Genomic DNA, 15,567 nt, shown 5'->3' with positions numbered 1-15,567 from the left:
AAAGCTTACGGTCAATGTGACACTGTTTGTGATATTTAAAGTCTTAATGGGATTACATACATTAATACTACAAATGGGAGTAAGAAAAATCATTGTCAAAGTAGCTTAGATACTGCGGTCAGCAACAACACGACACAGATTCGCTAAATAACAGCAGTGACAAAAATAGTAAAAAAAAGTAATACTAAGCAGTAAGACAGCCTGAGGGACACCGCATCAGCATGTGACACCTTTTTTTTAAACGGTAAAAATAGGATTCAATTTAATTTCAGTTCAATTCATTTTACTTCACACTTGTAGTCCATATAGATTAAAAACATGCTTGCAGCTGATCAGATCCCGCTCTGGTTCACACAGAGGTCTTATCTTGAATTAAAAAAGTCTTCTTAGACTTTCATCTAACTTAAATTCAAATATATGACACAGAGTTGTAAGATATAACACAGCACGCAAACATAAGCGCAGGCACATCGGCATGCACACACAGCGCAAGTTTTATCAAGTTTTATTTATAATACAATCTCCGAGCAACATGTGAAGCATGAAGAGGAGCACAGATGATAGCGGTATGACAGTTGCAGAGGGCAAAAAAATATGAGGTGAGCAGGAAATTGCTTACTGTCGGGGTTAATTGACAGCCCGTGTGTGTGCGTTCAGGTGTACTTGGGCTGAAGGATGGAATATACGGTGGAGCTGGGTCAAAACAATCACGGTACTATAGTGATTTGATTTTAAAGGGTTTCATTACATGAAAAAGATGCAGTTCATATGCAAACAGGGGCATTGCTTGTATTGACTCCGTCTTGAATATACTGGCTGGGTGCAAAGCTTGCTTTTTTCCCTTTCTGCTCTATAATTTGGTTCACTAGAACATCATTGATACTGATATCACTAATAATAGAGTATACTGTTGCAAGTGAAAAAGCAACAAAAAACCCCACAATTGAGCAGAATATACAAATACTGTTATGCATGATAAGAAAGAAGCCAGTAAGGGTTTTACAGGCCTCACCTTTTCAAATGCAACAAGCAAGTGTACAAGAAATCAAACAAACACAATCTATTTGTATATAACCCAACTAAATGAAAAAAGAGAAAACTCATAAATGGTCCCATGACTTTTTCTTTAATAACACAAACACTGATTGAATAAATAATATAAAATGCAAAGTGATTTCTACTGGATCTATTTTCAGTATGTACTATGTTGGACGTAACAGCTGCTTATGCAGAAAATTCACAATTTCCCTCGCAGCTGATGGTTTTGTAATGACCAGATTTTGATCAGTCAATGTTTTTTACTCAAACCTGACTGAATGAAAACATCTGGCTTTAAATTCACTGCTGTGGGGTCACATATTTTACTACTCACTTATTTATAATAATGGTTCAATTTCCTGAATGAATAAGTACCTAAGTATGATATTTTTGTCTCATCAGTTTAATGATTTTAAGCCTTAAGTACTTTTTAGTTTTTTAAAGCTAAAAGTAATAACGTGTTATTACAGTGTTATCACTGTAATACGCCTCTGCAGTCCTCACAATAACTTGTGATGCAAATTGTGAATTAATGTGAAAATATTTTTATAGCTTATAAGATTGATCAGTATAAAAATGTGAAATATTTTCATTTTTTGATGACCCAAAGGTAGCAAAGACAGTCAATGTCTGTTTATTTAGTTTTACTACCTATACTCTCACTGAATTTTTAGAAAAAAAAATAAATGTTTATGAAATTTAATAATGACAGATATGAAAACAAGTTGATATTTAAGTTTTTAAATCTAAGTTAACAGAACTGTGTGAATGAGTAGCCGTGAAAGAAAAGGGAGAACTGATCCAGTGCATCCTGTAGAGGCTACACTCGTGCTCCTGAATTCTCTGCCCATCAGCGGACAAAATCTAACACAATGGTAGCGGGACACTTGCCAGGCTCGTGGTGATGGACCATTCTGGTAGCCAGAGTCCTGCTCGCTAGAGCTTATACTCGGCCCAAGTCCACGCCCACAAATCTTGGCCAAAATTGGCAGATCTGTTTTGGCTAAAGCCAGTTTATATTTGGTCCTGCGGTGCCAGAATATGGCAGAGAGCAGGCCTAATCGCTCTAACTCAGCTGCTTACCTGCTTACTAATGAGAGAGGCAGTTGCACTGTTTAAGCCGCTCGGACTCTGAGAAGCATACTGATGGCGAAATAGTTCCGTTTGTATTTGTGCAGCAGCGTGATGTTTTATTTGCACATGTACAGAATTCAAAAGTGCACTATTTTTTAAAACATAGACCATCATGTTTGAAAGTATTTGGATTGAATTATTGAACTAAATGCACTAAAGCAAATCCCCTAACTTTAGAGAAAGTGCTCTGCATTTAAAGCCACATTTTCTAACTTCACCTCCAGGTTTCATGAAATTGAGCTTTGAGGACAGACAAACATACACAGAACTGAGCAATTCAGCTGTTTAGTCAGACTTACAACCCAGAGTTGGTACCCTTGCTCACCGATCTATTTAATTATCTTGAATATGAGTATTTTTGAATAACCACCTACAACCAACAAACACTTGTGGGCGAGAAAAATGTGTAATTAAAGCCGGTTATTATAGAAATGCACTAATTTTGTGTTACTCGTTCTGTCTCCTCCAGCTCCTTCAATAGTTCCCATCATGCACCAAATCAGCTCCACCATGAATAGCTTCACACTCTCATGGCCTCAACCAGAACAGCCAAATGGCATCATCCTCGACTACGAGCTACGCTACTATGAAAAGGTAAGTGTGTGTGTGTGTTTCTGTAATGGCTGAAGTTCTTTTACTCGTGTCGCCTACTCTGCATATTCAACTGCATATAAATCTGCCCAAAAACCAAAGCTCTCCTTGATATCTCTGAGCTGAGTCCCCCTGGGCTGATAATATGTTCTTTCGCTGTGTTCACTCTGCCTCTCCCACTGTTCTTTGGTTTCGGCTGCTGATGAAGTGAATAGTTTGACCTCTGCTCCAGGCCCACTCTGCGTAGTGCAGCAACCTGTCCCACTGTGAAAATGCATTGCATCTGGAGGGAGTCACATCGACCCGTCTGCTCACACACAATACGTCTGCTTTATTAAGTCGCCAGTCCTACCCCACGGAGCCTATGCTGCACAAGTATTGACCTGTAGGCTTTTCCCAAGGCCTTGAACATAATGATACTGAGAGATTGGAGACTTTAGCTTTTTTGTTTGGGTCCTTGTTTGTCCTCCTCAAGCTGATCGATAGGTATAGCAAAGTTGGTTGTGCAGTTTTTTTTTTCTCTCCAGTCCTTGTCATCCTAAGCTAAGATTTGGTGCACCTTCACTCATGTTCTGCTTTTCAAATAAAAGATAAAAAATCAATATAGTTTTATCAATGTTTTTTTTTTTTATTCTTTTTGTGTTGAGTTATTTACCTCACACAAACTCATTTTGGCTAAGACTTTGCGATCAATATTCACAATCCCACCTTAGAATAGTTTTGTCACATTTAGCATTTTCTATCAGAGAGAACAACAATCATGTTTTTAAATAGTGTTTGCAGTTGGAAACTCAGTTATCCAATATTAGCTGCAGCGCTTGCTGTTTTCCCCTCTGGCATTGCACAGGTCATGAAATTGAATCTGATTGCAATGGCCCTGAGAAACCTTATCTGCCAGACAGCTTAGTGTCGTGTAAATAACACTTATACAGCCCCCACCCCCCCATTAGCTCATGAATATCAATGAAACCTAATCCTATTGATGTTTATGCAGTGCATCCTCACACAAATAGACGAGCACTGCGTAATCACAAATTAGTGAATTAACAAGGACAAGGTTGCTAATTGCACTGGGATAGCTCAGGTGACAGAGAGGTTGTACTCGACCCTGTCTGGCTCAGTCTTAATGCACCTACATATCCCCCTATGTTTTTGTGTCTATCTGGAAAAATACTTCCCCGTGTGACTCTGAGTAAGACACAGAAGGAGAGTCAGAGTGATTGCTTTGTGACACACTGGGCTGTGAAGATGAGATTTCCACTACGGTGGTCCTCTTCTGACAAGCTGTATTTTGGATCTGACGCGGCTTTTTATAGGTTCTGAACAGACACTTCTTCAGCCAGCCGTGGCTGTCCAAAGTGTCAGTGTAGATGTGTTTTTCTGCCTGATTAAGCACCAACTAACCAACCAAAAGTGCAGGTGGTTGAAGTTTTTGGCCAAAAGAATCAAATGAAGCTAAATGGATTGAAGTGTAATTTCCCAGCCTGTTAAATTTCCTTATGCACATAAGTGCGTAATGCCATGTAGATTCTCTCTGTCACAAACCTTGGCGTGGCTTTCTCGTGTGTTTATCTTCCTTGCTTTCTCGCCCATTCTGCTGTAAAGTGATGATGTGGCCTTTTGAATATGAGAGTAGTCACACTGTTATGGTTATGGAGTTGATTTTCTCAGTGTGCCTGCCACAGTCAGCTAGTCCTTAGCACAGCAAAGCGTGAGCTGTCTTTCTGCAAACTCCATCTCACCGGGAGCCACATATACTCACTGACAATGGCAACTTCTCTAACAGCATGGCATTGTCACATTTTGTGTTGAGTAATACTTCAGGTTGTTCATAAAGGAATGCTCTACTTCTCTCACAACCTTGTCATAGTACTTGTTGGACGCAAGTTTAGTTGTTGTTCGCAAGTTTAATTAGCGTTGTGATGGTTTTTTGTTTTTTTTCTGTGACAGTGCAATACAGAATGTCATGTGCAACAGTGATTGGACTGGTTCTTGATCATTTTTAAAGGGGGATGTACATGCAAGAAAAGTACATGCTCTGTGATGTTGTCTGCTGAGCCACCAGGACACCCTCTGGGGCCATAAAAAACATTGGTTCGTAAGGTTGTCTGCTAGAGCTACAGGACTCAGGCTTAAAGCATGTCTGCTTTAAGTCACTCGCTGGAACTGCTAAAAAATTGTAGTCATGCAGTCAGTGAAGCAGAATGTTTGCACAGATCTTTAGGTCAGTAAGATCTTATTTCCTTCTTTATTTTTATTTTAAAATAGCTGCTTTTGGGAAAGAAATGTCTCAATTGCACCCATGTCCCATATACAATACTGTGAAAAGGTTTCAGGCCACATTATGCTAAATTTAAAATGGTTTTGAGCTTTAAAAATAAGTGGCAGCTTTTTCACTCGTTTCCAGTACTTGTACCTGACAATTTTCTGAGGAATGTTTTTGTTTGTTTGTTTAAGCTACTCGACACTGACCTGTGAATCATTCAAGCATAAAAAAGGCAACTAACTCAAGGGATGAACCCGTGTTGTGTTTACACATAACAGACAACTTAGCAAAGAACCAATTTTTAAATTACTAGCAGCGCTTCGCCAAAAACATATAATTTGTTCCTGTTTCTTTAGTTGAATCTGCAAAAAGTGACAGTCTGACAGTGATTAAATATTTTTCGCACCAACAGGGTGATTCCCAGAGGTATTAACTGAAAAGTTGGCATATCTTGGCATTGTGCGCAGTTTATCTTTAAATATTCTAAGGAAAATGAACAAGTGGAGGACAAAAGAAGAAAAGAAAAACAAGCTGCAGCAGCTGAACAGTATCTGAAAATCACATTCTTGAAAACTAGGGGGAAAAATTCAGGTGAAAGATGCATCTGGTCCTTCAGTTGATCCTTCTACTGTTTGCCGAGATCTCATTAGAAATAGTCGGAGTGAGAGGGTGGCTGTCAAGAAGCCATTCTTAGTGAAACGGGGAAAAAAGGCTGAGGTGTGCCAGATTACACAAGAACTGGACTGAAAAGCAGTGGCAACAGGTTTCATGGAGTGATGAAGCCAAAGAAAATGAGTAGAAAGCTTTGCTAAGTTAGTTCAGGCTGTGTTGAAGCAGAAAGGTGCTCAAAAACTCTTCTTTATGCCTTATGAACTGTTTTTCCGTGTATGTTTGCACATTTCATTTAATGATAAGCAACATCACTAAATGAATAACTTAATATTTATAATTTCTGAAAATGTACTGCTATATAAAATGTTAACAGTAATGATAATCGTAAAGCTGCAGAATAAGTCCAAATTTTCCATATATAGTAGAACTGCAGTTTAAGCTGTAGCTGCATATATAAAGTTGTTGGAAATGACTGCATTTTGACAATTTCACTTGAAACCTCGAGAAAATGCTGGAGGCTGTTCTCTCAACAGGCTTCGCTCGCTTCTTCAACCTACCTTCTCATTCCAGAGTAAGCGGTCTCAGGACTCTGTAAATTGGGAAGCAAGATTAAATGAGCTGAAGATTTGTAGAGAAAAAGTAGAATCGCATGCTCTCGTTCTCTCCATTTTTCTCAGACCCCTTTTCCTCTGGTTGCCTGAAAATTTGGGGAGGGTGGAAATAACGCAGCGTAGCGGAGGTCAGGCCCTCCATTAAGGCTGGAGCGGAGCAGCCACCGGCTCTGGTTACTGATTGCTCTGCTGGTGTCAGAGAGAGGGTGTGTGTGTGTGTGCCGGGATCTGTGTGTGAGCGAGTGTCAGTGTTTGCGTGTGTCGGCAGCAGTCCAGGTGTATCCATTCTGGATGACAGCAGTACTGTCATGCTACGGTGTGACAAATTCGAGAGCAAATGCCAGTTTTATGGCACGTCACTATGATCTGCAACATACTGACCATTAACACTTACAACTTTTTGGGGGGCAGTCTTACTGCAAATCTCACCTTACATATAATTAGAAGGTCCTCAGAAGAAGTAATTGGGAATGCATGTTATTCCTTTGTCTCAACTACAACACTTTTATGGACACACACACTAAAAAAAAGTTTTCTTTTTCTTTTTTTCTTCTTTTTTTCCCTCATTGGAACTTATGCAGCACTCCCTCAGTCCCTCAGCAAGAGCGCACTCTCTTCTTTTCTCCCTCTTTGTTTGTCTCCCTACTCACTTACCGAAGCCTTCTTGTAGGTCTCCAGGTGAATGGAATGCATACAAAGAGAAAAAGAAAAGGTGCCTACAAAGAACAAGAAAAAACTCAAAGAGCAAAAACAAATAGGTTTCCCTTGAAACTTACATTAGATAAATTGAATCTTTTTGCTTGTCTTTTACCATCCTCATTAGTGTTAAACATGCAGCTTTGCAGAATCGCAACGAAAAACAAATCCGAGACCCTTTTTGTGTGGGGATAGAATTTGCTCTTACACTGGTTTAACTTCTTTACTTCACAAAATCATTAAGAGACATTTGGGGTCTTTAATGTTGTATTTTTATCACTACTATTTTACAATTTAAAAATAATTACCACTTTCCTTTTAGATTAGAATTCATGAGGCAGTGGTAATTATTTGCATTTGGAAATAAAACCTATCTACTCTCTGAGATTTAAATTGTTGCCCCCTACTAAACCGGTTTTTCCCAACCTTAGGCAATACGTTTTAATTGGGAACATTAATAGAAGAGGGTTTTTTTTTTCAAATATCAAAATGTTGTCTTATATACTCCCCATCTTTCTCTTTATGTGCATGTGTGTGAGTGCACCCATGTGTGTGAGCTTTTTCAATAAGACACATGGTACTACCAAGTTTGTCTCTGTGCCAAGGAGCCATGCTGTCCATTTTTTGGTGTTTTTTTTTGAAAAACAAACAACCTATGTGTACATAGAGAGGTGTCTATGTACACATAGGTTGTTTGTTTTTGCAGACCAAGTGAAGTGAAGTCAAATCAGGCATTTTTTAATAGTCTTATATGACTACCATTCACCTATAACAGACCCACAAGAGGAATAGTTTCGATTCAAAAAGTCACACAAAAATACAAATTTCCAGAAGTAAAAGGGGGACAAGTGGCAGAGGAAAACTGGCACTAGAAGAGCAACTGGGTGTGTATTGGAATTTGAAAAAAAAGAAAAGAAGTGACAGTCTTATTATTAAGACTGTCACTTCTTTCTGTCACTTATTAACAGAAATAAGTCTGTTAATAACAATACAATTATAATTCTATAAGTCCATAAGGACTTCAATTAAAACACATCCAAATATATGCAGTATCACTACTTTATCTGGTTTTAAGTAGTCATGTAGGGGGTAGGTTATTGGTGAGTTTGCTTGCTAGCTAGGAAATAATTAATAGACATGTGCTCGTGTATTAACAACAGTCCGGACAAGAAACATCAATAAAAATGAATCAATTAAATCTGTGAACAATATTCATGAGAGAGAGTTGCCTCGCTAAGTGTGTTTCGGTGATTGTATTGGATGTCGTAGAGCCCAAACTCCCCATATTGCTTACTCTCTGTCACCCCTGGCAACGCTTTTGATTGGCTGCTCCGCCATCTGCCTTCCCACCTGCAACTTTGTCTTTATTTAGCAAGTATGGGTGTGGTCCTCCTAATCCCCATTTGACTGGCAGCAGGAGAGGACCTCTCATGGCTGGAAGTCCCTCCTGGCATGGGCTTTCATTGGTTATCTCCTAACCTGCTGGAGTGCCAAATGCCAGCTCATTTTAAGTAGCAGATGTGTGTGTGTGTGTGTGTGTGTGTGTGTGTGTGTGTGTGTGTGTGTGTGTGTGTGTGTGTGTGTGTGTGTGTGTGTGTGTGTGTGTCATATAATCCCCATTTGACAGGCAGCATGAAAGGGCCATTGCTAGCTGGGGCTCCCCCAAGGGATGCTTGCCCATTGGCGATTTGCCATCTGTCTGCTCACCTGTCCCCCATTCAAGCTCAGCAGATGGGGGTGTGATTCAGAGAAATTCACGATGACTGATAAGCAGGAATAGGCAAATCTTGACCCCAAGTGGTCCGCGTGCACTGAACCATATCTTGGACCAGATGAATAGGTGACAAGGGTTTCAGTCTCTCGTGGGGCTTCTTGTGTTTCGCACCTCTTTCAAATGCACAAGCTGCTCCTCTGAAGTCAAGTTCCACAAGTATTTGTATGCAGCACACTGGTGAAATGACAGTTTGTGTGATCTCATGTACAAAAGGTCTGCGAAATGATTAAACTCTCTGAACCAGTTACATCCAGCATTCCGTTTATAAATATCTCTTTCCTCTCAGAGATAGAGCGAAAGCCTGTTGGTGTGATGCTCTCCCATCCCTAGCCCAAACATTTGTCTTCATCAAGCTCAGAGTGTCCAATAAGAGTTAATGTGATTGCTCACATTATTATGTGGGGGGGCAGATTTCATAGCTGTGTTTACCTCGTCTGCTCAATGACAGAGCAACTGGAATGATTCAATTACACCAATAAGATTGGATAATGATTTTGATGTGGGTTCCTTCTGCCTCGAGTTTCTTATCGCTTCCTACCATCTCCCCCCTCCCTCTCTACCTTTTTTTTTTTTTCTACTCAACAGTGTTGTCAATTTTTTTTCTTAAGTTTTCTCTGCATACTTGTACATGTTTTGGAAGTTTTTATTTAGCGTTAAACATGAGTTTAGTCATTACACTTAAGAAAAAGTTGCCTATATTTACACTGCACTACTAACTCAAGGGAAATTGGCCCCTTTGCATTGAACTGCCCTTTTCTTTCTCTACCTCTGTCAGCATCTAGCTATCAGCAGCTTGCAGTGGTGGGGGTTGTGGAGGTGCAGTCTTATTTTCTGGCTGTCATATTCACTCTGGGTTATGGGAAGGTGACAGGCCCTACTCATTACTGATCCCCAATAGCAGATACCTAAAGCAAGTCCCAGACTACGCTGCAGCAGACTGCAGACTGCCTCTGTAAGAGTGAAAATATAGTAATGTGCAAAAATCTTGAGCCACCCCTCATTTCTATATATTTTGCTCCCACTGACCAAAGTGCTACAAAATAAAAGTACACAGAATAAATAAATAAATAAACATAAAATAAACAGAATTGATACTACAACGCAAAATAAAGCATCAATAGAATACAAGATAGGATTAAACATGAGTGAAACAAAAGGATAAAAAAATAATAATATACAAACTGCGTTAAACACCAAGCCGAAGAAGTGGATCTTAAGAACGAATTTTAAAGATTAGCAGTGAAGAGGCCTGTCTAATAAGAAACAGCAATGAATTCCACAATTTGGGAGCTGCTATGGCAAAAGCCCTGTCCCCTCTGAGCCTCCGCTCCTCGGCACATCCATGAACAGTTGGTCAGCTGAGCGACGGGGAAGGCCAGTGCAAGTGCAGCAGCTCAGAGAGGTAGGGCGGGGCAAGGCCATTTAAGCACTTAAAAACAAATAAGAGAATTTTAAAATGAACTCCGAAATGGACAGGCGGCCCGTGCAGTGAGGATAAAACAGGGGTAATATGCTCTCTTTTCCGTGGTCCAGTTAAAAGTCGGGCTGCAGCATTTTGCACCAGCTGAATACGACACCAACATATAAAGAATTACACTAATCCAACCGAGTTGTGATGAAAGCATGGATTCATGTTTCAAAGCGACCTTTCTGCAGAATGTTTTTTATTTTTGCCAGTTGTCTCAGCTGACAAAAACTGGATTTCACCACTGGATTTCTATCCTAAATGGATATTCCAATTCAAAAATCAATACTTAAAATAGAGGGAAACCACCTTATATTGAATGTTGCATGGGACGTGCAAGAATTTTTAAGCCATTCCTTTTCATAAACAAGTAAAATACTTACTGCCGGAGGAATTGGATTGGAAAAAATAAATAAATAAATAAATCAACAAAAGCAAACCCACTTCAAAGAACAAAACTGAGGATCAAATGTTCAAACTTCTTGCAGTAATTAAATTACCTCATAAAGCACATCAGAAGCGACAAACCACACAGTGCCGTTTTTAATGTTCTGATGTAGCAATTTCTCTTTGTAAACCGCAAGAAACGATTGCCTTTAATTACAATATTGTGCATGCGTGTAACTGTATAAATGCTTTTATATTTTACACAGTGTGTTTTAGACCGCATACTCGCTCTGTTGTGGTTTGAAATTTTATTTGAAGTTCAAACTGGTTGAAGCCTTTTTAAAAACTGGAGTACAAACATATTACCACTGTCTGTTTAATACAGCATTCACACCGAAGGCATAAGGAGAGCTTTTGCCTCGTCAGTCGTGTCTTTGTTGTTTATCTACTCTTCTCTACTATCGACTTCTATTCTTTCTCTGTCACTGATGTTTATCAGAAGCACAGTGCATTTCCTGTAACATGCGACTTAAAATTTCCTTTAAATTCGGGACCATTTCTTCTTACTATTACCAGAATACGTGATTCCATGATAAACTTGGTTGTTGTTTCACTGACTTGTGCTACCAGGAAATTTTACCGTTTGTTAGCTTAAGTCAAACTTACCAACACTGGACTTTTCTGAATTCTGAATGGTGTGATTTAATACTTTCCAACTGACATCTCAAGTTATCTCTAACCTGCTACCTGTGATCGTTGCTCTTTTCAGGACCATGCAGAGATTAACTCCACTATCCTGCGGAGCCAAACTAACACAGCGCGTGTGGAGGCCCTCAGGCCGGGTACAGTCTATGTGGTACAGGTGCGGGCGCGGACTGTGGCTGGCTTTGGCAAATACAGCAGCAAGATGTGCTTCCAAACCCTCACAGATGGTAAGGATTGCAGAGCCAGGAGAAACAGCTCTCCTTCCCTCTCGCTCTATCCTTCTCTGTCTCGTTTGTTTCGTTTCATGCACAATAGCTCTTTTTTCTTTTTCAAATGTTCTTGTGTCTTTGTATTTGTTGTTGCATTATTATTAGTAAGTGAGATAGAGGAGAGGCATAATGTTTGATTGCGCTTCCTATTTCTACAGCTAAATTAATTTCCCTCACAGTCAGGTTTGAGTGTGTGTGGGTGCTTCGGATACGTTGAACACCGAGTGTCTTTTGTTTGTGCAACTAACTGTGCTTGATCCAAAATGCTTAGCTAATTGGTTTTTCACCCAGCCCTTCTGTTGCTGGAGAGTTGTCCCAGAATGCGTAGCTGTGATTAGTAGTTGATGAGAGAAATTTTCTGCCATGCATGGCGGGGGGTTGTTGGAGAGAGAAAAGGCTGAAGATGGGCGGTAACACCTGGTGAACTGGCAAGGCTGGGGTTCATTTGTGTATGTGCAGGAAGGCGTGCTTGCAAAGAGTTGATGCGTATCACCTCGTCATAGCACTGCCAGGCAGTCAAATTGTTGGAAAATCACATGGCTCAGTCAAGATGTATTCTGCTGGTTTTCATAAGCGCAAGGCAACAAAAATAGCAACAAAAAGAAAGATATGAACTTATATAAAAGTAGCCTCTCCTACGTTTTTAATGTTCTGCATAAGATTTCCACTCTTTGTGCCGTACTTGATGGCTAGCCTACAATGCTTATTTGGCCATAATTCAAAATACATTAAAGACAGGAGTGACATTTCCAGACTCGCTGTTAAACAGCAAAGATTACAATGAATGAGATGGTGATGATCTTGAGGGAGGGGAAGATGGGAAGCATGATGATGGTAATTAAGCCAATCATTGTGGCTATTTACCTGTGTGCAGAGCAGATGTGGCACAGTCACTGCCCCATTTACTCTCCCCAATAGTTCCGCATCAGCTTTCCTTGCATATGAAACCATACTAGTGAATGTGAGCACATACATGCGCATACTTGATGCTCGCTCACACCAGCACAGCTTACGGTTCATCTGTTGGCTGGCTGCCACAGCACGGCATTCGTTGAGGCAAGCAGCAAAACACCAGAGGACTGCCGGCAACAACACCCACATCTCTGCCGCCTCCGCCTCTACCAGCCCCCCCCCCCCCATCAAACCTGCTTCATTGCCCCATGAAGACAATAGAGGCACTCCACGTCATTTTTAGCAAAACATATAATCTCCTGTCTCTTCCCGTCAGCACGTTTTCATTCACCTCCACGAGGTGTCATTTTGCCACCAGTGGACACGCAAACACACAATCAAACAAATCAAACGCGACGGCGCAAAGTAAGGTGTGACGGAAAACGAGGTGATTGGGGTATCGGTTATGTGATTGATGCCACAATTCTCTAATTTTCTGAGGCCTCGAGAGCTAACTGATTGTAATGGGAGCGTATTTGCTGTTAGAAGAGGTGTCTCTGTGATTTTTAGCTGTCAAGAAAAGTCAACATTCTCGTATGGGCGCGTGGTGGGCAGGTGGGGGGACCTCTCACATCTAATATACATTGAAAGAGAACAGGAAGATTGCCCTAAAAGTTTGAGTAGCTGGAACAGCATTCTTACTCTTTCCTTGAAATGTATTTGATAAATGTGCGAGTTGAAAGAGTGAGCAATTCCTGTCACATCGAGTTTCCACATATACTGCAGCTTTCACACTGCTTCGAAGATGCATTAGTTCTCCCTTTATCACTTTAATCCAATGGGCCCATTCTACACGGGGGATTGGATTTAGAAGCTGCTGATTTGCCTGCAGCATGCTAAATCGTGCATTGCTTTAACTACAGTGTCTGCTGATGCCAAAGTCACGGAAAGACATGCTCGCAAACAGATAACTAAAAGATTCTGCTGTATGGTATTTTTAAGCAGGCATTTATTCTGTCCCCTGAACTACCATAGTCAACCCCCGGCTAACGAAAAAACATGTTTGGGCTCTATGTGTGTGATTGGCAGTGGATGACTTCCTTTCAACACCATAGAAACAACATTCCTAGGTGCATTTTCTTGTCCGCGCCTTTCAGACAGCTATAGCAACAGAGAAGGCGAGCTGCCCTCCTCGCTCTTTCTCACAACCAGCTTTATGATTTTTCTCTCACTCTCTGTCTGTCTTCTGATTTATCAAACACCACCTGTCTGTCAGTCTTTCAAATGCTCACAGGATTCCAGTCAGCACATCTCAGCAGAGAGATCTCTGTGTTTCCTTTATCCACCAGTAAACTCAGTCTAACCATTCTGCTCTGCCTTTTCTTCTCCTGCCAAAACACATGCATAAGTACACAGCACCACATAAACACAGACATGCTTCTCATGCCTTACCTAAGCCTTTCTCACTGCTTCTTTGTCGTGTCTTTGTGCAACCCAGATGACTTCAAGTCTGAGCTGAGGGAACAGCTTCCTCTGATTGCGGGGTCAGCAGCAGCAGGAGTGGTCTTTATTGTTTCCCTTATTGCTATCTCCATTGTTTGCAGCAGGTAACCAGATTTTCCTTTATCTTGTCTCTTGTAATACACTAAGAAGATGTTGAAAAATGTGTCACGTCGTTCAAACTGTAGATTCTTTTGAAGCTCCCAGTTTGTTTTGAAGGAAGTTGGAACTGCAAAAAATATACACATAGGGCATAAACCATTCGGTATGCCACGTTAGTTCTCATTGTCGCTAATAATACGTACTAAAAAATCCAATAGGTGACAACATTGCAGGTAAAATTCCACCAGACTCTCAGCATATATGGTTTGTGTCATTTGCTCTATTAATTATGTAAAAATAAAATTCAGTGGTGCGTAAGATTCCTAAAATTACTGATATTTATTGTAATCTTCTGTAAAAACATTTATGAAACATAACTGGTGCTGATTATGCTTTGGAACTTATCGTGTAACATGCCCTACATGTAGTCACATACCATTTATTAGTGCAACAAGACTATCAATTGATTCGATGACAGGCATACTGAATAGTAAAGGCACTCACAAATTTGATGGAACGGGAAAGCAAAATTGTCATTTGAAATGGAATACTCAATTCCTTAGAGAACTTAACATCTCCTACTTTGCCCTGTTAAGCCAATTTCATTTTGCAGCGGTTTGTCACATTGTCACATTCACGTCTTGCTCCACTTTAGATATATGAAAGTCAAATTTTCTGCAGGGCTGTGTGCAAGTTTGAGCAAGTAAAGTGTTCATCAAATGGGCCAGGCTCTTTTGATGCTGAGGCAGAGGAGACAGATGAAAAGGAGTGAGATCCTATCAAGGTCTAATTAAAAATCAGCTCATTTTCATAAACTTCATTTGCCATTTCTAACCCTTTGCAGCTGATTCAATTTCAGCCACGTCATTTTCAGCCCGTACACAAAAACACCAAAAGTAATAAGATCATGTTTACCTCTTTCATCTTGGCACCCCTCCCCCTCGCTATCTGTCTCACGCTCTCTGTCTTTCCTTTCCCAATACTCATTGCACCCTTATAGGAAAAGAGCATATTCCAAGGAGGCGGTGTACAGTGACAAGCTGCAACATTACACAACAGGAAGAGGTGAGTCTGCCCTATTACTTACAGCTGCTCTAAGTTACTGGTTAGTTACTATCTATCGATCGATCGATCGATCGATCGATCTATCTATCTATCTATCTATCTATCTATCTATCTATCTATCTATCTATCTATCTATCTATCTATCTATCTATCTATCTATCTATCTATCTATCTATCTAACATCCATTTTCCTTTTCCTCTACTGTTGGACTATAATTAATAATGTAAGGGATTTAAAATGAATAATAATGCATTAAAGATATGGAAAATTTATGTAGCAAGTGTATGTGGTTCTACTTTTCACCATGACATTGACTGACATCTCTTAGGGCTGCACGATAGCCATGACTGAGTTGTGTTTTAAGCACTCCCTGGGCATTGACTGATCAGGGGAAGTAGCCTGCAGGGACACACATATAACCTCTGACAAACACTCAGTCACACATGCACAAAAGAGAGTG

At 40.3% G+C, this 15,567-nt stretch overlaps 1 protein-coding gene across 2 annotated transcripts in view; it reads left to right on the top strand.

Annotated features, from left to right (window-relative positions):
- LOC134616349 (ephrin type-B receptor 1-B) overlaps positions 1-15,567 on the top strand; it is a 155,215-nt gene that overhangs the window by 110,588 nt on the left and 29,060 nt on the right. For both annotated transcript variants that reach the window (XM_063461176.1, XM_063461175.1), the window contains exons 6-9: positions 2,642-2,766; positions 11,344-11,506; positions 13,938-14,046; positions 15,042-15,106. In XM_063461176.1, coding sequence (XP_063317246.1) covers positions 2,642-2,766; positions 11,344-11,506; positions 13,938-14,046; positions 15,042-15,106 — 462 coding nt within the window. The remainder of the gene's footprint in view (positions 1-2,641; positions 2,767-11,343; positions 11,507-13,937; positions 14,047-15,041; positions 15,107-15,567) is intronic.

The sequence above is a fragment of the Pelmatolapia mariae genome, linkage group LG18, assembly GCF_036321145.2.
Source record: "Pelmatolapia mariae isolate MD_Pm_ZW linkage group LG18, Pm_UMD_F_2, whole genome shotgun sequence".
Lineage (NCBI taxonomy): Eukaryota > Metazoa > Chordata > Actinopteri > Cichliformes > Cichlidae > Pelmatolapia > Pelmatolapia mariae.
The sequence above is the reverse complement of the archived record's forward strand: the minus strand, read 5'-3'. Positions and strand labels throughout refer to the sequence as shown.